Here is a 23,261-nt window from a genome sequence, read left to right on the forward strand (position 1 = left end):
AAGAGTCTGAGTACTTCTTCCAGCACTGACTGCTGCCAGCGATGTCCAGATTTAAATCATGATGTGCTTCTTGGTGGAGGGTCGGCGGTAAACAGTTATTGGGGCACAACGGGAGCGACACACAGTCTGGATTTAGCAATTTTTTTACAATTTTTCAATTATATATATAATAAATCCATCTGAAATCTGTTCAGGAAGTGATCTTATAATTGATCCGTTTAAGTCATATATATTTATGCAAATCATTTAGTAACCATATATGCATGGCAGAGCGGATATTTTCCTGAATAACAGGTCAAAAGCTGTTAGAAATGCTGTGTCTTCAGTCTGTGTACTTTGTCAGCTGTTTGTGTGTGATATTGATCAAGCAGAAATAAGTCCAGAATAATTTCTGTACTTAGCCTCCTCTTCGTCCTGTCTCTTTAGAAAAACCTTCTTCTTCCCACTAATTCATATTCACACAGAAACTCTATTTCAACTTTAAATGTTCACAATCATTGGGAGTTTCTCACTCTGCCTGTCATTATTCATAACATGCTGTTGATTTCCAGCTTAATAAAAAAATGCTTAAAAGCAGTTATTTCTTGATGAGCTCTTTGTGACACCAAAGAACATAAATAAACACATAAAAAGCATTAAAATTAAAACTGCTGTCAGTCAGCAGAGTTTAATTTCCCCACGTGGGTCCTGATGATGCAGGATGACAATCGCCAAAACTGTCCAATCAACGAGTGACCTTTCAGCCTGTATAACTTCATGTTTACTCCACTTGGTTCGTTTGTTAAAAGTCAGTGTGAACAGGAACCGGACCAGAACTAAAATCATCATTTATCATTTCTTCCCATTGGAGGAGCAAATATCCAACTACAGGTTTGTATTAATGCTGCCTAACAGACAACTGGGCCATTAAGTGTCACATTGTTATTGGCATAACTTATCATTTTTGCAATATTATATTATTTTGTAATAAACATCTTACCATTCTTCCTCTCATTTACATACCACAAGGACGAATCTCACTGCTGATAAACACGTAGGTCTCAGCATAAATCTGATGTTTGATCTCCTCCTGTGTGGCTACACAGCGATAGCGGTCGGTCTTCATCACAGTAGTTTGGAGGGTGATGTAGAAGCTGCCTCCTCTTTCTGAGACCTGTGGCTCCTCAGCAGGAAGTTTGTTTCCAGCACTGTCCTGCCACTCTACTGTAGGTTTAGGAGAAGCACCTCGAACTTCACACTGCAGCAGGAGCCAGTCCTTCGTTTGATTAAGTATGACAGACGGCTCTGGAGATGCTCCTGTGAACACAGTGTAAATTGACAAGTGACACATTGCTTATAAAACACAATTTCCCATCTAGTCATATCATGACAGAAGCTCAGATACAGTGAAGAAGTTTGGACAAACTGAATTTTTACATTTGTTTAGCTGAAAAAATTATCTTGAAATTACGTCACATGAAATCTGTTGTCTGATGTGTCGACAATATTTTAGTAAAATAAGCATTTGTTATAAACTGTGAAACGCAGGGTCTTTAAAAGTGCACTGCTTGTGTTATCAGGCCTTAACTGTGTTGGTGATACATTCACTCAGTGGTCACTTTATTAGGTCCACCTGTACAGTCTGATGCAGTCCAACACAACTGTTCTGCCATTAAGTTTACTTTATGATGATTAGTGAGAGTTGTTCTGGACTGCGTTATTTTCAGAGCTGTTTCTAATATTCTGACCACTCATGTTTGTAAATAGAGAGAACAGAAAATAAAAACTCCAAGAACAGAAAAATGATCATCCAAATGGTTGTAATTCGTATTTTTAGCTGATTGTTTTATATTTTGTCAATATGGAAGGAGAGCATTGTCAATAACTTTTTCTGTAAAACTACAAGTTTGTTCATGGTTTACAATTAAATATACAATATAGAATCCATAAAAATATCTAGATAACAAATTCTGATTAACTCTGAACAGATCACACCAAACTTATTCTGTGTTTGTAAAATGTTGAAGGAGAGCAGGATCATTTATTATCTTTCAATCTGCAGATATCCTCATGATTTCTCAATCAGACTTAATCCTTCAACCTGAAATCCACAATCCACTGAGATCTGTTTTCATCTGGAAACTATTTTAGAGTTGATTCAAGTTCGTGGTCATGGAGGCTGTAGTCTGTGCAAATGTTGAATTGTTTGGCGTAAAACAACAGAAATAACAGAAACACCTCGCAGGTTATAAACCTTTTAAGTTAGCTATATAAACTTATTAGATAGTTCAAATGTGTACAAAATAAAACGTGTTGTTGTATGAATGTCTCCATTATCAGTGATGACGTCACCTACAGGTGACGTAAAGATCAGTGACGTCATCTAAATCAGGACTCACCTGGGATGTTTTCAGCTGATCTGTCCTTTAAGATACGATCTAAAAGGAAAAACAGAACAAATGTTAGAGCGCCTGTGAAATATTATCAGCTTGACACAAAGGTAATGCTGTGTAAAAACATAATCAGAAATATGTCACAAACATGAAGCCTGTCTGATAGAGAGGTAATCTCTCCAGATGTGGCTGCAGCTCTGTGGGGAAGAGGCCCTGCCAGATGTTTATTCTGACTACTTGACAAAACTCCATCTGGGACTCTTAAACCAGTCACATCAGTAAATAAATCTTTAACTGTTTAATGAAAACACTCACCAACAACAAGCTCAATGTTGAATATCTGTCTTGGCTGAAGAGCTGGAAATTCACAGGTGTAGTCTCCACTGTCGGTCACCTTCGTATTTCTGATGATGATGGAGGCGTTGCCGTACTTCAGCTCATTTGGATAATGTGAGACGCGACCTTTGAACTGCTCATCTTGACCTGAAAGGCTCTGACCATAAACCGATCCGTCATTGTACAAGAACACCAGCTTATTTTTCTCTTTCTTCTTCCAGTCAAAGAGTTTTGACTCAATGTTCTCCTTGGTGCTGAGGGAACAGGGTAAAATAGCATCACTGCCTTCTTTCACGATCACTGGACCTGGAAGATAAAAACAAGTCTTAATCAGCTTGTTTACAATTAATTTAATTAATTTTAAGAGTACTGTGACAGCGCCCCCTGGGGGCCCTTCCAATGAAAAAACATTGGTTAAATATTAGTAGAAGATCTGATTACTTTTTCATCACTTTTTTTGTTCACCTACTGCTTACTTACAGTACAGTTGCTTTGCTGCCTTCTCTCCCCTCTGCTTACATTCTTTGGCTGGTATTCTTGTTTTTTTCTGCAAGAAATTATGAGCAGTGGCTCTCGGATACTTTTAAATCTGTCATTTATTAAGAAGTAGGCTGGTGCCATATTTTAAACCCTTTTATGATCTCAGAAGCCCACTACGTTAGTGCAGCCTATAGAGCCTAATAGGACAAGCATGTGCTTTTGGCTGCAGTTACTGGAGTTGTAGCTAACACTAATTAGCAACAAGATGCCCCCCTTCTCCACGGACGCCTTTTACAAAATTCTACTGTAAATTGCAGTGCCACATGTTTAATCATTGATGTTATAATTACTCACAATATTAATTTCATGTTTTTAACTGAAACTTGGTTGGAGCAAGAGAACAGTGCGGCTGTCCTTATCGAGTCTACCCCTCCAAATTCAGTATTATGAGCAAAGCTAGAGTGCACAAGAGAGGAAGTGGAGTTGCCATTTTGTTTAATGACTCCCTCCAATGGAAATAGATCTCTTATAGAAATTTTACTTCTTTTGAATATTAGGCTCTTCAGCTGAATTCCTCTATCTTCATAAATACTGACTTTTCTGGTGACTTTGTTGAACTGCTATCTGTTGAAGCCAGTTTCTTGTGTTCAATTATTTTAGCATTTAAATGATTTATTTTGAATAGTCATTTGGATTTATTAATTGTTTATGTATTTAGCTGTTCTGATTAATTAACTCAGATTTCAGCTGTGGAAGGAGGAAGAGGTGCGTCTGGAGAGGTCTTTTGGGTCTCAACCTAGGGGCGGACACTAAGGAGAGAGGACCGACACAGTCTTTGACCTCATGTTAAGTTTGAAAGCCTTTTTTGTTGTTCGTTTGTTTTTAAATAAAATGGGTGACTCTGACTTATACGTTAACTGTCCACGGCCTGAAAGTGACCCGCATACGCAGAAGAATAATACGACGTCCCACAAAGCAGCACGTTGTCTTACTGAAGTTAACAAGGAGCTACAGAGCTTAGCTATGGTTATAAGCCGTGAGCTGGACCCCAAAATTCTGAATTTCATTGATCCCTGCCAACAAACTAAGTTATTTGTTTACAGATGGCATGTAAAATTCTTATAAGTAGTGTAAGCATTGTTTCCAACTTTGATGTGTGCACATTTGAAGATATCGATCTAAACTCTTAAATTTTTAAACGGGCAAATTAGTAGGACTAAATCATAGTGTCAGAAAACGTAAACAAATCACCCGTCTGCTTGACAACCTGTCTCGTCTCCTTGACAACCAGCATAGTTGATAACGTAACGTTGCTCTCTTGATTACAAAATCCTGCTATTAAAATAGGCTTCATATACTTTTAAGACACATGCCTTTGGTGTGAGAGAATCGGGTTCAATTCCCCACATTATATCCCTGAGCAAGACACTTAAGCCCTAGTTGCTCCAGAGGCGTGTGACCAATTGTAAGTTGCTTTGGATAAAAAAAATAAATGTAAATGCTGCTGGAGTCCTCACTAAGACCAAAAAGGTGGATCACATCACTCCAGTTCTGAGGTCTTTACATTGGCTTCCTGTATGTCAAAGAATTGGTTTCAAAATCCTGCTGTTAGTTTATAAAGCACTAAATGGTTCAGGTCCAAAATACATTCCTGATCTTCTGCTTCGTTATGAACCATCCAGACCTCTCAGGTCGTCTGGGATCAGGGGCCGTATTACAAAAAGTTCCAAACGGGCAGATCCTATCCTAATTGCTTGGTAACCATGGTAATAAGGGTTAGGAACTGATTTAGGAAAAAGGCCATTACAGATGGACAGTTCCTAAGTCAATGTTCCTTTCCTAACTTTAGATAGGAAAAGTGTCTTACAGAAGCATCCTAACTTCGTAAAATCTAAAATAAACTCTCATATATTTAGGAGAACTGTTGAGCTTTTACTTTTCCACCAGGTGCAAGTTTGCTAACTTGTTTAATCCACAATCCACGCTCTTGTAATGCTTTTACAAAATCAACCACATGCCAACAGGCAGAACTTATTAATGGATTCTACCGATGTGTTTGATGACAAAACACTCGTTAGTAGAAAGGCTGTAGCCGATGTAACGCTAGATAATGTCTCATTAGATAACATGATGTAAAAGCTTGATGTAACAAAAGGATCCTAATGCTCTAAAAGTTGCTCCGTGTATCATCAGCTTTAGGCTGTGGATTAATAACTTATGACCCTGTCCACCACAAAAAAAAGACCATATAGGTTGTTTTAAGCTGCGTTCACACCAAAAGCGAATTTAATATTCACCTCGCTTTACTTGCGCGAGTTTGACCGCTGGACATTTTATGAGTTCACACACACGTGCGTTTTAAGCGAATAAACACAGCCCACGAATACTACAGCTATTTGAACCCAAAGTAAACCCCTGGCTGTGATTTAATTGCAATAAACGGATCAAACTGATGCCGAAACAACTATAATATGATGCCGTTTTGTTAGACATATGAATTCATACAACTGTCAGCAAGTCAGCAGGACGACAACTTTTAAAATACGTGTTTTCTGAATGGAGTTCGGATCGATCAGGGCTATGCAATGCTAACTTGGTCACAGTAAAGTACAACGACAGCTGGAATAAAGTTACCAACACACACTTTCTAAACTCACCAGGTAGTTCAACTTCCCGCTCTTTTCTAACAAGTAACTCTGGTGCCATCCGACGCTAACAAGAACAGTGGAACCAGATGTGCACGGAAGCTAGCTGCCGAGAAGCGCGAGTGAAGATAAATCCAGTTGTTATTCCAAAAACTAAAGTAAAAAGCTAATTTAATAAAACCAGTTAACTCTGACCTCCTCCCGCTGGTAAACTCCGTAGTTGTCAGAGCAGAATTCAGACTACTATGGGTGTTTATTTCTCCGAAAGCTGCAGCGCTGCTCCCCGTCCACTTCCCCGTTCTTTAGTAGCTCCCCGTCGTTCAGTGGATTGTCATTACACCGCTCGCCTGGTCCTCTCCAAACAACGCTCCAAAGCCGCCGGTGACGTTTGGACAATCTTACTGCTGTCTGGCTTTCACAACATCGCGTCAAGCGAATTTATCGCCCAAGTTGAAAACTTTGAACTGACAAATGCCTCATTCGCGCCACCCGGAGCAAATTCGCAGGGATTCATGTCTTTGCATTGACTTTGTATGTAATCAAGCCGCCCAAAACGCTGGATTCGCTTTCAGTGGGAACACAGCTTTAGCTACACAAAATTCCAACTCATATTTACGTTTATTGTGGCAGTGACCTCTAGTGGCCGTACAATGCAAACACATGACAACAACTGTCATTTATTATGAATAGCCAGAAAGTTGTGATTGGGTTGTAGGGTGGATGGACAGTAAGATGACTGCTTTACAACTAGGAGACCGGTGTTTGGTTCCCGTGTGAAACAAGATTGTTTCTTTTAAATGAAGTTAGCTAGTAGAATTAGCTACGTATTAGTTATGCCAGATATGGCTACCACTATATTAGCCTTAAAGGCGTTGACAGACTCCCGTAGGCCCTCGCACTAACCTTCACAGGGGTTGTGTGCCTAAACCTAAGTCAGTGTTTTTATGCATGTTGACCAGTGAACCCAACAGCTGTGCAGATTGGTCGTCACTGCGGTCTCCATGTATTTATGTCATGACGTAGGTCACGTGACTTCCAAACACAGATCCAGTTGGGAAATGTGCAAACACAACCGGTAGGGACTTTAGGATACACTCATGAGTCATTTTTGGAGGTTGGTTAAAAGACTTATGTTATCGTTTAGGATGGAGGACTTGATGTAACTCACGCCCCATCGACACTACTGTGTTTTAAAACGGAGACCTTTTAAGACACTTGTACTTTGCATGTCGCCGTATTTACTTTGCGACGACTTCCAGTCTGTTTTCCGCCACCACAGCTGCTTTTAACTCCCGTGTTACATTCAGTAACAGTCCCAGCTTGTTATGGGTCCATGCAAAAAAAAATCTGGTGTGATTGTGCATTACTTTATTCTTTCGCCAAATCTCCTGTAACTACGGAATAGACCATGTGCTTCATGTTTAAAACGGCACACGCATTCAGTCGTTTTAGTCGTTTTAATGTAGACGAAGATCAGTTCTGATATGCAGCTAATGTGTGGACGGAGATCATATTTGTTTTAAACAAAAATGTGTGGATGGGGTCTTGCACTAGTGTTGTGTCGTTCAAAGGACGTTTCGTTCATTTGACCTAATCTTGTATGTGACTCAGGAGGAACGGGTTGTCTCAGTGAGTGATTTGTTCATTTTCACGCATGCGTTAATAGTCTCGTTACACAGCAGCTGCATGAGCTCCGTCAGCACAGGAAACAGAATTGATTAGTTCAGGACTCATAACTGTGGGTCTGTTTGAGTCGTTCATTTGTCATGTGACAGCTCGGCTGAATTACCACAGAGGTCGTCTCCTCTCCAAAACAAACGGATCCGGACATTAAACCATTAAAACACAGCCACATAGCAGCGTTAGCGTTAGCTGATCCGGTCTGCCAGAGAACGCAACTTAACTTTTACTTTTTATTTATCGACAGAGCCGTGCTGTTGTTTCACCGCTCCTCACTGGTGAACAACCTGCAGTGTTTGAGATTATTATTAAACTTTTTTATTTTAATAAAAGTGTTTTATTCATCTAGTGTGTCAAGCTCTTTACTTCAATATATTCCCTGTAAATCTGATGTTAATATATAGATTTTACTCATGGATAGGCGTTAGGCTACTGTATGAATGAGCACTTTAGAGATATATTGATAGTAATTATAATTATATATATATGGCTGGTCTGGTAGTTTACTCAGGAAAGATTGTGAAAATGGATTTAGCCGGAGTAGTGGCTTAATCGAATATTGACAACATATTTCTGTGGTTTTTCCATGGTTTGAATTTGGTTGTGGCTCCATAGGGCTTTATAGAACCATGATAGAGAAAGATCAAGAGGTGAATTTGTGTGTTATACTTTGGCAATTAGAGCAAGCCAGGCAACCTTCTGTGTTTGAGAAGTGTGCTGTTTTTTTTAAATCGCCCACTACAGCAATAAGGTCCGGCTGCAGACTGTAGCACCGCTCACGCCGCGCCCCTCGCTCACGCCGCGCCCCCTAAGCTACAGTCTGCAGCCGGGCCCTTCTCCACTAGGGGGCTGCAGCGCCGCGATACCCAGCCTAGTTAAAATGAACAAAATGAACGAAAAAAAGATTAGTTCATTTTAATGAACGAGATTTCGTGACTCGACTCTTTCAAGAGTGACTTTTTCCATCACTACCTTGCACTTCAATGTAACTTTTACTGTTTTAGCCCTCTATTATTGTCTATTTTACTATTTTAAAACTTTCGTTTCAATGTCTTGTTTTTTTCCCCTTGTTGCTTTTATGTTTTATGTAAAGCACTTTGAATTGTATTGTTGTTTAAATGTGCTATACAAATAAACTTGCCTTGCCTTACCAGCTTGCAACAACCAACCAAACAACCAATCATGTCTGAAAGAAGAAGAGAAATAAAGATTCGTCTTCAACACATCCGTGCTTTGCTTTCTCACAACAGGATGGAGACGCCGCCCTTCAACCCCCCACCTGCAGAAGTAATGGCGCCACGTCGGAAGCTCTAAACAATAATACTAACACAAATAATAATTGTAATTAACCAGAAGGATGCTTTAATCACATCACCTGTGTTGTAGAGAATGATGTGTTTAATATTGATCCATAATAATTATTACATATAAAATTATTATCTCACTGTGGTGATAAGGATTTCTACTAAACTAGCAGTCTTATTCATATCCTGTTTCCAGACTCCTGCATGTTTCCAGAGTCTCCCGCCAGATAAATTAAATAACAATCTCAGATTAAAATTCAGTCTGAATCTCAGCTTTCTTACCGTTTTGATCAGCAGACGTTCCTGCAGAGCAGGTCAGGAGGAGACACAGGAGAGGAAGAAGCTCCATGGCTGTGGATGTCTGCTGAGGACTGAACATTGCAGCACTCTAACATCTCTATTTAGAGAAGCTGCAGAGACCGCAGACGGCTGATTGGCTCATCAGACACACTTACGGTTTTTAAACTTCCGCAAGCTGCAACAACCGCAACACTTCTGGTACAAATCTTAAAACATTAACTGCATGAGTCAAACATTAACTATAATTCATGAATGCTGCAGCTCAAAGCTAATAAAGTACAGCAGGCGACAGGTTTAAGTTTCTGTAACGTTAATTTGTTCTACGGTGTTCCCTCTGTTCCTACAGTTAATCTGAGGTATTAGTGTGTCTCAGTTTGGTGACAAACTTTCAGATGTGAGTGCAAACATGATTTGTTACTAAGATAATGCTCTTCTCTGAAACGCTCATAAAGTGAAACACCTTTAATCAGATAGGCCTATGTGAACATGTGAGAGGAATTTGACTCTCAGTGTACATAAACAAAACAAGAATAAACAAATAGGACAACAAGTTCAACAAACAGACACAAGTGTGCAATTAAAAGTAAACACAGACACACAACAATAAGAAAAACAACAATATTTGTAAACCTCAAGAGAGCAAAACACTAGTGTTGTGAAATAGTGCAAAGGATGCTGGAATAAGAGCCTATTTTTGTGCAGTAAGTTTAGGGTGAGATGGATCTGCAGTTTCCTGACTCTATCTTGATGTTTTAAGCCATTATATAGTTCAGTCTAAGCCACTTTTGTTTAAAACCCTCTACTGGCCACTCGTTATGGTTTAAGAAACACTATACGTACACACACACACGGTTCTAATATGTTTTAAGGTTTAAAAGTTACTCTGTCTGCACGATGAGTCTTTGCTCCAAGCAGTGAGAATGATTTTGTGACCATTTCTTTTTTGCATGTGAATAGAAAAGAACCCAGAAGGTAAACTGTAACCACATGGACGTATGTAAGGTCAAAGGTTCAATCCCACCAACGTCCAGGTCTGTCCTCCTTTTTCACCTGAGCTTTCTTAACGTTAATGAGCTACACACCTCACCTTACACATGTCAAGTTTATTTATCAAGGCAGAAAGCTCCAGTTTGTCTCAGAGGGCTTTATATCTTTATATCTGTGCAACACATGATCCTCAGAGACCCTCAGACACACCCAGATTAAATCCAGGCTGCTGTGTTCAACAAACTAAACTGGCTCAGCCAGCGAGCATACCCAGGTTTGGTTCCTCAGAAATATGAGTTGCACAACAGTTGATGTGTTGCAACAGAAAGGATAATTATACACCTGAAGTTCAGTTTATTGTATTGTAATACTACTCACCCTCAGAAATAACATCTAACAGGATGTGGAGGGACTCCTCCAACCTCTTTCAGGATTACATGCAACTGTCATCAGGAGGCTGTAATAAAATCACACCACCTGTGTTGAGGAGTGATGGTTTCAGGATATCACATCAGAGTTCTGTGCTGATGATTATACTCAGTTCATTTGCAATGATTAGCACCACAGCTGTATAATGTCTTCTGCGGTTCTGACAGGAGCTTGTTTAAAGTCTGATGGAATAACCTTGAGGATGTCACAGTGATGTCATCATATTTAACCACCCGGGTCATTGAAGGAGACGACCATGGGCACCTCAAATCACCAAACCCGCATGTCAGGATTTAATTCATGAGCTTTGCATCTGCTTTTAATCCAGTAAACACAAACACACTTCTGCACAACACTGGTTTTATGGATTAAATCTTTTTTAAAGGACAAACCCAACACGTCAGACTGAATGGTCTTAAATCCAGCGACATTGTTTTAAAGACCAGGGTCCCACAGGGCTGCGTGTTGTTACATCCTCTACATCTACTTATACACAAACATAACAAAAGAGTTGCATTATGGGAATAGAGTGCAGTAAGTGGAGATATTTAACACTTAATAATCATCATTTTGGGTCATCAATAAAATTAAAGTCTCCTGCAGCTCAATACTCAATTCCTGGCATTCAAATTTACGATTTAGCTGCTGTTGACAGTCTGACTACTGACCAATCAGAATGACTCTCTCATCATGAGACAAAATGAGCAAGTCACATTTCTAGACGTATAAACATGTTGAAAATGCCACTGTCTGTAAAGTGAGAGTGTTTCTACAGCTTCTTATTCTGTTATAGTTCTGTGATTGCATTGTAAATATTTTACTCTGTAAATATTAAACCACACACTCATTCAACGCACATCTGCTGGAGGCCAAATCAAAAGCACTTTGAGAACCACTGCTTAAAAAAAAACAACAACAAAAGAAACAATGACCTCAGGCACCCTCGTCTGGTTCCTCAGAAATATCTACGTAAAAGTCGATGTGTTGCAACAAGTTTGATTTACCAGCCAGGCTCTCGAGACTTTCCCCAGGACAAGCCGGGGCCCAGTGTGCTGGCAGCTTTCCTCCCAAACTTAATTTTGTTTAATAACTTCCTCCAATGCAAGAAGATCTCTTTTGGAAATGTTGCTTCTTTTTGTGGCTCTTCAGTTGAATTCCTCTTCTCGAGTTATCTTTTTAAATATCTACAGGCCACCTAAATACTGTGCAACCTTTTCTGATGACTTTACTGAACAGCCTGTTTTCAGCTTTGTGTCGATGCATTTTCCAGCTGATCCATGTTGGGTTTAAATAGTTTCTTTAGCTTCAGAAGGAGGACGACTCTTTCAGCTCATGAAGGAACTCTTCATCCTGCAGTTTGTCACAAAAAGTAAAATCAGCACCTCAGGAGATACTTGGTTTTCACTGGATAGGAAGGGGATGAAAACTGTAATCTGAAAAGTTACTAAAGCTGTCGGATAAATGTAGTGGAGCAAAAACTACAACGCTGCATCAGTGTCCAGTTTATTAGGAACACCTGAAACTAATGCAGTCTGACAGTCCTGCAATAAATCTCCTTCATCAAGGTTTTAATGTTCAGTTTGTGTTCAAACTGTTTCAGAGACGTGTTTCTGTTATTTAGCCTGCACTCACTGATATACATGGGGTGGACAAAATAATAGAAACACCTGTTAGTATAAAACAGTTCAGCAGCACCAAAAACTAAAGCCTCCAAAATGACCATGAACTCAAATCAATGCCTCTCTGAACATTTTAACCTTCATGAAGGAGATTTACTGCAGGACTGATTTAGATGTACCTAATAAACTGGACACCAAGTGTAAAGTTCAGTGTGTAACTGTACCTGAGAGACTCTGGCTTTGCACATTAAGAAATAAAAATAAACAATACAGGCTTCATCTAAATAATGTCAGTAACACAAACCACAAAATAAAAAAGTTACATCTCATATTTCAGTTTAGCTACAAAATATTCACATTTACAGCGAAACAGCTTTATTTCAATGAACGCATGTTTCTGTTAATGTCCATGTCTCCCTCAGTTAAGATCTTTAAGAACTACAAGCAGTCTGATAATATTTGGTAAATGGACAGTATTTACACAGTTCTGTTCCTCAATCATCTCTTCATCATATTGTTTTGAGTAAAAGTTTGTTAAGTCAATATGTTTTTCTCTTAAAGCTGCACAAGAGTAGAACTCAGTCACACCACATATCAGAATTTAATTAACAGAATGATTAATAATCACTTCTGTCTGCATTAAAGTCCACTTGCTCTCTTCTGTTTCACCTTGTTAACTCCAACCTGTCTGCTGACAGAACATTTAAAACCCAGATTATAACGTTAAACAATTAGTTAGTGGTAATAATTAATAATTGATGACTTATTCCAACAACATCTGTCCAGGGAAACTAAGATGTGTGGAAAAGATAAATGATGGTTCCTGTTGGTGTAAAACCTGTTTTTTTAAGGCAGGTTCACTTGAAACAAACTAGTTTCTATTTTGTGTTGTTTGTTTTGCTTAATCAGATATTGAGTGCTGTGAGATAGAAATAAAGAAATGTTATCTTACTGTCCATGACTGACAGGGACAGTTTATATAAACACTTGTTAAGGGAAAGATTGTGGACGTGATATTGGGATGTTGTAATGCTTCCATGTAAAAGCAGAATGAGCTTCGTGCACATTAACCACCTCAAAAACCTCACTTTCATCTTGCCACCATCACAACTCTGTCTAACCTGAAACTAGTTTTAACTTGAATCTGATCGGTGTTTCCTGTGTTGGGTTTCTTCTTGTCTGCATGAAGGAAAGAAAAGTTATCTTGAAGAAAATCCCTCCTGCCTTGATCCTACCCTGGTGTAAATACATACATAATAACATACACAACATAAAACCAAGTTCACACTGTCCAGTAAAAACTGCACTTCCAAAGCCTTTATCTGCCTCCATGGTGTCAAATTATTACCAGGAACTACCACTGTTCATATTTAGAGTTAAATTCTGGTCCTAGTTTTTAGTTTAAGTTCAGTTTCTAGTTAAAATATAATAATAAAATCAGTTACTAGTGTTAAAATCTTCTCTATGTCTCTGAGTTTCCTGGTGTTGTTTGTTACATGATTCATGTGTAACTGCAATTTGCAAAATTACTCTCTTTTTCACAAAATTTCAGTCTCTAAATCTCCCTCATGAGGTTTTTTCATTTGTAAATCTGTTACTGGGTTTGTGTGTGAAGGAGAGTTAGTGTTGTATTAGTTTTAGAATAATATGAATTCAAGCAGTTCAGAGTGAGAAATATCCTTATTATAATAACTTATTTTAGCAAAATATCATTCTGTAAAAGATAATTTAACATAATTTAAAGTAATTTGCATCTTTAACATTTTAATGCACATTTAGTCAGAGAGAGTTAAAATCTGTGATGATCTTTGGTGGTTCATGTTTTCATTATCACAAGTGGAGCTTGAACACTAGTGAACTTCCTCTTACACCAGCGTCGTGTCTGATAATGATCTAAAACCTGTTTTACTCTGAGCAGGTCACATTTCGTGTTTTCTGTAACAAGCTGGTTTTGTCAGTTGTCTCGATCAGTTAAACTACAGTTACACATTGTAGATAGTTTGAAAACGATTAATGATTTACACGCTGCTAAAAAGTGAATTCAGACTGAACACAAAGTTGATTTATGTGTTGGAGTGTTTTTGTAGTTTGTGTTTCTTCAGCACAAACACCTGAAATACAGACGACAGCTTTAGCTGCTCAGGAGTCTGAATGTTTCATCAGGCTGATCTCAGAGTTTCTTCTTGTTATTTCCCTGCAGACCCTCTCATTCCTCCTCTCCTCTCTGTAGATTCATCAAGTCTCAGAGTCTCAGAGAGAATTTTCTTTTTTGTTCAGAACACAATATTTTTGAAAACGAAATCACTTAAAGGTGATGTAGAGATCAGTGATGTCATCTAAATCAGGACTCACCTGCGATGTTTTCACCTGATCTGTCCTTTAAGACAAAACAAAACACAATAATGTTAGAGAGCTTGTCTGATATCATCAACGTAGGTAATACTGGGAAAAATAAACTTGTTATCCTGTTTATCAGGCTGATTTACTGTTTAGAAAGAAGCCACAGTTTTCATGGTCAGATTTCACAAACGAGCTATAAGCTGGCAGCACATTCACAGACTGGTTTGTGTCGGTCCTGGTTCTGGCAGGGTCCTGGTGTGAGAGGGGACGACAACATGCCGGTCCTGAGTGATGTAGCTGCCTCGAGGACGCGTCTCCTGACCGAACACGGTCAATATTTGAGATCCTGTCATTGTGAACCTGAGGCTGCGGCTGAATCTGCGTCCAGCATTAAGGGCCTTTCTCAAGAAGGAAGTTCAAATATTCAGGATCTTTGATTTATCTAACTTCACTGTTGGTTGTGGATAATCAGTCTCACATATCTGATCTAAAACTTTATTAACCTAAATATTTCCCAACCAGCTGGAAGTGCTCACGTAAAAATATTCTTTATAACAAGCAGGGCTTTCCGTAAAGAAAAGGTTGTTTGTTTATTTTTTTTGTCTATTAACACACTCACACGCACATTTACTGTTTAATTGATTTATTTTATTTTAATTTTTTATATTTAATTATTATTTTTTAACACATACACACAAATTTTCACTGTTTTATTTACTTTATTGTAAATATATATATTATTTTTTATATTGTGGTTAATGAACTGAAATGTGATTAATAAAGTTAATATACAGCATTTCCATAAATACCCACACGTCCCTGTCGTAGCTTCCCCACAACGCTTTGGAGTCAGCAACTGCAAGCCATTTAATCGTACCTGTTGATTGTGTGGTCCTTGCTAGTGAGTTGTTCTTTTGTAATTTATTTGTATTTTATGCAATATTGTTGTTTTACATTCATGCCAATAAAGCTAGATTGAATTAAACTGAAATATAAGTCTATAAGCAGCTGGTTATCTTAGCTTATAATAAAGTCTGGAAACAGCAAGCCTGGCTCTGTCCAGAGGCAAGAAAATCCACCTGCCAGCACCTCTAAAGGTCACTGATTAACATGTTATATCTCGCTTCATTAATCTGTATGAAAACTGAAATGAGAAAATGACAGTCTGTAGTTTTACGGGGTTATCTGTGGGACTATTTCTTGATTAAGAGCAATAACATCCTGCAGTCTCTGCTGGTTGCCTATTTAGTTGTGGAAACCGTTCAGCTATCAGGAGAAGTTGTAGTTTTATTTTATTTAAGGTATTGATTTAATGGATTAAATTCACAAGATACTAAGAACTAACAAACTGTCCTGCTTCACTGCTGCAACAGATTTATTTTTATTTATTTATCATGTGCACCTTTTTAAGGACGTCCAATTAAAGGTACACATGACATAATCATATTTTCTTCCCCAACAGATGTTCCTAAAATTAAAAAGATTGTTGCTGCAGCCATGTTAACAGCTCTGTGAGGCTCAGCATGCTGACACGCTCACACTGACGTGTAGCAGGTGTTGTGTTTAGCCTGTTAGCATGATAACATGTGCCTATTAGTCGTTAGTTGTCATTAGCTGTGCAAGTATTTGGTCATGAACCAAAGTGTCGGACAAACCTGACGATGGCGCTAGATGAAAAGTCAGAGGATCTTCAGAGTGATTAAAATTCAACCTGAGAGGAAAGTGAATTTGTACCAAATTATATCACAACTGATGCAATAGATACTGAGATATTTTACTCATAAATGTGAACTTCATGGTGGTTTTAAAAAGAATGTCAGGTGCGTGTTTACAGGTTTCTGTGTGTGTGTGAATAAAAAGATTAATTTCCCCAACAAATAAAGTAATAATTACTCTTTTTTGACCCCCCATATTATATTATCCTGATAAGGATTTCTACTAAACTAGCAACTTAATTCATGTCCTGTTTCCAAGCTGTAACCACCGCAACACGTCAGACACAAAATCCTTCAGAATGAAAGCGTAATCTCCACAAACAGTAACTACGACTCATGAATGCTGCAGAACAACAGTTCAGCTTGTGTGTCAACACTCCTCCTCAGAGCAGGACTTTATCGTCATTCTGCCACACTGACCTGTTCACTGCACAGTTTCAGTTTTACTGTCAATCCACAGCGTGTTGTGTGTCGGTCTGGTGACAAACTGTAAGATGTGAGTTCAAATATGATTTGTTACTAAGACAATGCTCTTCTCTGAAAAGCTCATAAAGTGAAACTGTGTAAGTTCAGAATCACCTTTAATTGTCAGGTATGTGAAGACATAAGAGGAGTTTGACTCTCAACTACAGTTTGCAATTAAAATTAAACACAGACACACAACCATGAGCAAAAACATTTGCAAACTTCAAGACAACAAGACACTAGTGTAGTGAAATAGTGCAACGGATGCTGGAATAAGAGCATATTTTTGTGCAGTAAGTCCAATGTGTGTTGAATCTGCATGTTTCCTGACTCTAAACTTCTTGTGGGTCGGGGCTGCGCTGAACTGTAATATTTACTATCTTAATGTTTTAAGCTATATGTTGAAGTTCTTATATAGTTCAGTGTAAGCAACTTTTTTTAAACCCCTCCACTGGCCACTATTTTATATATGCGTTAAGAAACACTATATATACACACATGAGTTCTAACAACTTACTCTGTCTCCAAGAGGAGTCTTTGCTCCAAGCAGTGAGAATGATTTATCCTCTTTGTGAGCATTTATTTTGTATGTGAATAGATCAGAACTCAGGTGCTGGGCAGTTAACACCAGACATGTTAGTGTGCGCTCCTCTCTGTATCTGACTGCCTGAAAGACTTGTGTGTATGTAAGCAGATGTGTGTGCTGTTGGGTTCACTTCTTACTGGCACTGTTTATGCTGAACGGCTGAATGTTCCAGATAAGAGATCAACTCTATAAAAACGCCGCCTACTGACCAATCAGCTCTCTTGGAAAATGGCATCACCATCAGAAGGAAATCCCACTGACTGTTTTATAGGCTGCTTTATGTTTGCTAAACTCTTGTCTGAAGCGATGTAATCCTACAGGGGTGGGGCTCCTGCTGCTTCCTCCTGCCGGCTCCCTCACAATGGGTGCATTCGGGAGTCCCTGGGGGACATAGACGGTGTTGTCGGCTCCCTGGTGGCAGGAAGCTCCCCGGCACGGCTCTCTGCTGGTCTCCCTCTTGGTGGGGCGCAGAGTCCCCAGGACATGTGGTCTGGGTTCCTTTGCACTTTGGGTGGTTGCAGGGTGACCTGGCAGGGTGGGGGTCTCTGCGGTGCCTTGTGGGCTCTGATTGGCCAACACGGCTTTCTGGTTAGGGTCATATCATCGGCTGGTGCTTTAGCGAGCTCTTGACAGCGCTTGATAGCTTGTTTTTGCTTGTTTTTCATGCAGGCAGATTTTTTTAAAACAAAGGAAGAAAAACTCATATAAAAATACCCGTGTCCGTGTGGACTAGGCCTGGGACACATTTCTTTCTTTATATTTTGTTTCAGAAGCAGAAGCTTGAGTAAAACCACACACACATACACTTGTTCACACACATTTTCAGAAGTAATATTACCAATTTGTAGGTTATTTGCTAACTCAGGGAATAACAGCTGCAAAATGTTACTGCACTATAATTCCAAAGAACGTGTTTTCACCTGTTTAACAAAAGGTGAACTGTAACCATATGGACGTATGTTGGTTAGTGGCTGCAGAAGCTTTAAGGTCAAAGGTTCGATCCCACCAACAGCCAGGTGAGCTTTATTGTTTTCTTTTTATATAAAGTATATAATAAAGTTAAATTTATTTGTAATGTAAAACTACTCACCCCCAGAAATAATCTGTTAACAACAGGATGTAGAGGCACTCCTCCAACCTCTTTCAGGAATGAGCCTGAGTGAGCCACTCAGCCTGATGAAACAGTTGTATAATGTCTTCTGCGGTTCTGACAGGAGCTTTTTAAAGTCTGATGGAATAACCTTGATGATGTCACAGTGATGTCATCAGATTTAACCCTGGTCATTGAAGGAGACGACCATGGGCACCTCAAATCACCAAACCCGCATGTCAGGATTTAATTCATGAGCTTTGCATCTGCTTTTAATCCAGTAAACACAAACACACTTCTGCACAACACTGGTTTTATGGATTAAAACTTTTTTAAAGGACAAACCCAACACGTCAGACTGAATGGTCTTAAATCCAGTAACATTGTTTTAAAGACCAGGGTCCCACAGGGCTGCATGTTGTTACATCCTCTTCTACTTATACACAAACATGTACACTCGGCAAGGAGGACCTGACAAAAGACTCTATCCAGTTGCATTATGGGAATAGTGAGCAGTAAGTGGAGATTTTTAACATTTAATCATCATCATTTTGGGTGATCATGAATAAAAATCTGTCTTTTGTGAGTCCTGCAGCTTTATGAAGGTGCAGTATTAAATTCCTTGTGTACCATTTTAAGGTTCAGCTAATGTTGACAGTCTGACTACTGACCAATCAGAATAACTCTCTCATCACGAGACAAAATGAGCATCAACACATTACTATTCCAGATGAATGAACATGTTGAAAATGCCACCGTCTGTAAAGTATGAGTGTTTCTATCATTGATGTCTTATTCTATTCCAGTTCTGATTATTATATTTTACTCTGGCTTTCTGTTTCATGAGAAATATCAGCAGCCAAACTTGTTCAATCAGTGTTTCTAATATGAGTCACATTTCTTTCTACATTTGCTTCAGAAGCAGAAGCTCAGAAAAAACACACACTCATCTGCAGGAATAATGACACCATATTGATCTTTATTAGCCAACTCTAGCAATGACAGCTCAAAACTGACTTCTTGTGATCTATACTTCTAAAGAATATGGCTGAGGTCTAATTCATTGATGTCATAGACCGATGCTCCTCTTGATGTTACTTTCTGATGGAAATATAGTGAAATAAATGATTTACCTTTTTGGAAGGGAACCCACTCAAGGACCCCTTGGGTCCCCAGACCCACTTTGAAAACCATTGCTTTAGGCTATTCAGAAAAACAACTAAAGAAACAATCAGCTCAGGCAGCGAGTAAACATGCATCTTGTGCATTAGAAATATCAGACACACACAATAAGGGGCACTGGACCTAATCATCTCCAAAGGGCTGAACATTCCTATGGTTGTTGTGACTGATGTTGCTCTCTGGTCATTCCTCTGTTTCCTTTGTATCTGTGCCCACACCTGAAAAAATAAAATGAGATTGTAAAAAAAAAAATAATCGGAAAACTATCCACTCCATTTCCTTCATCAAAAATTATTTAATCTTTGAAATATGCAAATTTGTTTTTATTTCAAAAGTCATCTGAACTCCTTCATATAGTTTAACCTACAGCATTGCATCATGTTTGTAGTGTCCTGTCAGAACCACTTATCTCTACAAAATCTACTTTTTACGAGCTGTTTTCAGCTTTGTGTTGATGCATTTTCCAGCAGATCCAAGAGGGTTTAAATAGTTTATTTAGCTGAAGGAGGAGGATTTTCTTCATCCTTTAGTTTATCACTAACATTCACAATCACCACCTCAGAAGATACGTGCTTTACAATGGACAGGAGGAGCATGGAAACTAAAGCTGTCAGACAAATGTAAAGTGGAGAAAAAGTTTTTAAAATTGAAATAGTGAAGAATTTTTAATTAAGTACAGTTCTTGAGTAAATGTACTTCGTTACACACCACTGTGAAATACAAATACAGTCTATTTAAAAATACCTGTAGTAAAATATTGATCATGTTAGAATCGGTCCAACACAGTAAAATCTCTTTAGTTTCTTTTCTCAGACTTTGAACAAACATCAAAAACAGCCACAACATACAGTTTGACATTTTTCATGTTTTATACAAACGTTAAGACAGAAATGATTCAGCTCTGCAGGAAATGACACGATACAAGTTCATCATCAGTTAGAAACATCAACATACATGAACTTTCAGAGAACTCAAATATCACAGTCAGCAAATACTCAGTGTCCAGTTTATTAGGAACACCTGAAACTAATGCAGTCTGACAGTCCTACAATAAATCTCCTTCATCAAGGTTTTAATGTTCAGTTTGAGTTCAAACTGTTATTGATATGCATGGGGTGGACAAAATAATAGAAACACCTGTCAGTATCAGGCAAAACAGTTCAACAGCACCACAAACTACAGAAAACTAATGACCATGAAGTTGAATCAACGACTCTCTGAACATTATAACCTTCATGAAGGAGATTTATTGCGCTTCTGTATTGGACTGCTTTAGTTTTGGCCAGGTGTTCCTAATAAACTGGACACTGAATGTTTAGTTCAGTGTGGAACTGTACCTGACAGACTCTCGCTTTGCAACTTAACAAATAATAAGAAGCAATACAAGCTCATCCCAAATAATGTCAATAAACAAACAATAAAATAAAAAAGTCACATTATATATTTCACTTTAGCTACAAAATATTAAAATTTTACAGTGTTACAGCTTTAGTTCAGTGAACTCATGTTTCTGATAATGTACATATCTTGCTCGGTTAGGATCTTTACAGTCTGATAATATTTGGTAAATGGAAAGTATTTATACAGAACGCTGGCTCTTTATTTATCTTTTTATTCAGGCGTCAGACAGAAGTCACTTTCTGTCTACAGCACATTAAACTGAGTCATATAAAATCATCAGAATATAAAAATAAAAGCAACATAGAGCAGAGAGCAAGAAGTCAATCAATACTGTTTTTCTGTCAAAAAAGAAATTACCAGTTTCACTGGAAACAAACTTGTTTGTATGTCGTGTTGTCCGACCACGTCTGAAGGCAAAGTGTTGTTTTGCTGGTCAGAGCGGTCTCACAGGAGTTAGGAGTTAAATGACTGCTGTAAGACAAGTTTCCATAGAAAAGAGTGGGCGGAAATTTTAACTGAATATCCAGAAAATAAGAAAAAGAATATGCAAAGTAACGTGTTTCCATCCACGGCTGTTATGTTAAAATTAGGAGTTGGTTTTAGGGAGATAAACAGCTGGTGGCGCTAATTCTCCAGTTGGTGCCATTAAATCATTCCAGATATTCAACAGTCCAGCAAGCCTGTCTGTTAGAGAGTACTGATGCCTCTTTTCTTTGACAGACTTTTGTGTCCTACACTGGACAAGTATTTTGTTAGACCAGATATTGAGTGCTGTGAGATAAAAGATAATATATATTTTGGCATGCTGTTATCTTACTGTCCATGACCTTCAGAGGGACAGTATATAAAACACTTTTTAAGGACAGGGAAAGATTGTGGTCGTAATAATGGGATGTAATAATGCTTCCATATGAAAGCAGAATGAGCTTCACGCACATTCACCACCTCAACAACCTCACTTTCCTCTCGTTACAATTACCACTATCTGTCTAACCACAACCATAATCCTACCCTTAACCTGAAACTAATTTTAACTTTAACCTTAAAACCAGGTCTTCACCGTCAACCCGCCTGAAATAAGTGAAGACCACTCAAATGTTCTCTCAGTGATCATTCTGAGACTCAAACTTGCTCTCATAAAATAGAAATACAACACACACATACTTCAACAGCACATGTAAAGCTATGAAGATGGTAAATCAGGTTGCTGCCCACAAGGTTTGGAGTTTTTTTCGGAGGCTAAAAATCTTTTAAATCTGAATCTGCAGGAAGTAAACAAATATATAAGTAAAAAAAATAAGAAATACTGTATGAGAAGAAAAAACAACTGTAAAAATGAGACTAAAACTTACCACTCTTGGAATTGGGATCTTGTTTCGGGGGACGCCTGATGTAAAGAACAGCTAGAACACCAACAGCAATACCAACCAAAAGACAGACAACTCCAACAACAACAGATACAGTGGAGGACCCAGAAGAGGACCCTGAAACAGATGATAAAAAGTGAATGTAACAGTCAGAACGTAGCTGCACATCATAAACAGCAGGTTGAACATCACAGCCGACACAAAGAACATCTAAAGGTGTGCACGCTCCTGAAATCTAGAAGCTAAAACTGTCAGCAGATCCAAACAGCACTGGGATGAGTCTCAGCAGGAACAGTGATGTTAGCATTGATCTTATGGCCAGTCGCCTCCTGCTGGGCTCCACAGCTAAGAGGTTGGTTCTGGTTCTGGTCTCAGTGAAGTTTTTAATACAAACCACAAACCAAATGTTGGTAAATGTGGGAAGCGGTGAACATTTGTGAACTCCTGCTTTCAGACTCAGAGGAGGATGATTCCTGCTCAGATTCAGAAATCAGAGTGAGGACAGTCATCACGTCCTCAACTGGCACCGATTCACCTTCAAACACAGGAACCTTAGAAACAGAGAAACTTAGAAAATTTACTCTCATCAATCTTCACAAACTTAAATAATTTCTTCATCTAAACCATCAACCTGCCTCTTAGACCCCGTCCTAACTAGACCCTCAGTCAGCACTTCTTTACTAGATATGATCAATCTGTCTTTATCAACAGCATATGCACCACAGTACTTAGTCCACACGTGTTCCTTCTAGGCTGGATTACTGCAGCTCTTTATTATCAGGCTGATCCAGAATGCTGCAGCACGTGTTCTGACAGGAACCAGGAAAAGAGATCACATTTCTCCTGTTTTAGCTTCTTTGCATTGGCTTCCAGTAAAATCCAGAATAGAATTTAAAATCATTCTTCTTACCTACAAAGCTCTTAATGGTCAGGCACCATCTTATCTTAAAGAGCTCATAGTAC

General features: G+C 38.6%; 1 protein-coding gene across 5 annotated transcripts in view; it reads right to left on the reverse strand.

Annotated features, from left to right (window-relative positions):
• The window catches only part of LOC123987296 (butyrophilin-like protein 1), a 208,732-nt gene that overhangs the window by 162,270 nt on the left and 23,201 nt on the right, over nt 1-23,261 (reverse strand). For 2 of the 5 annotated variants that reach the window (XM_046076048.1, XM_046076049.1), the window contains 2 exons: nt 22,284-22,415; nt 19,308-19,748 (listed from right to left, as the gene is read on the reverse strand). The exons of 1 other annotated variant lie outside the window; for it this stretch is intronic. In XM_046076048.1, coding sequence (XP_045932004.1) covers nt 19,714-19,748; nt 22,284-22,415 — 167 coding nt within the window. In that variant the 3' untranslated portion in view covers nt 19,308-19,713. Of the gene's footprint in view, nt 1-9,099; nt 9,223-19,307; nt 19,749-20,865; nt 21,403-22,283; nt 22,416-23,261 lie in introns of those variants that run through there. 2 more of the 5 variants (XM_046076050.1, XM_046076047.1) reach the window with 2 other exon arrangements.

Source organism: Micropterus dolomieu, linkage group LG18 (genome assembly GCF_021292245.1).
Source record: "Micropterus dolomieu isolate WLL.071019.BEF.003 ecotype Adirondacks linkage group LG18, ASM2129224v1, whole genome shotgun sequence".
NCBI lineage: Eukaryota > Metazoa > Chordata > Actinopteri > Centrarchiformes > Centrarchidae > Micropterus > Micropterus dolomieu.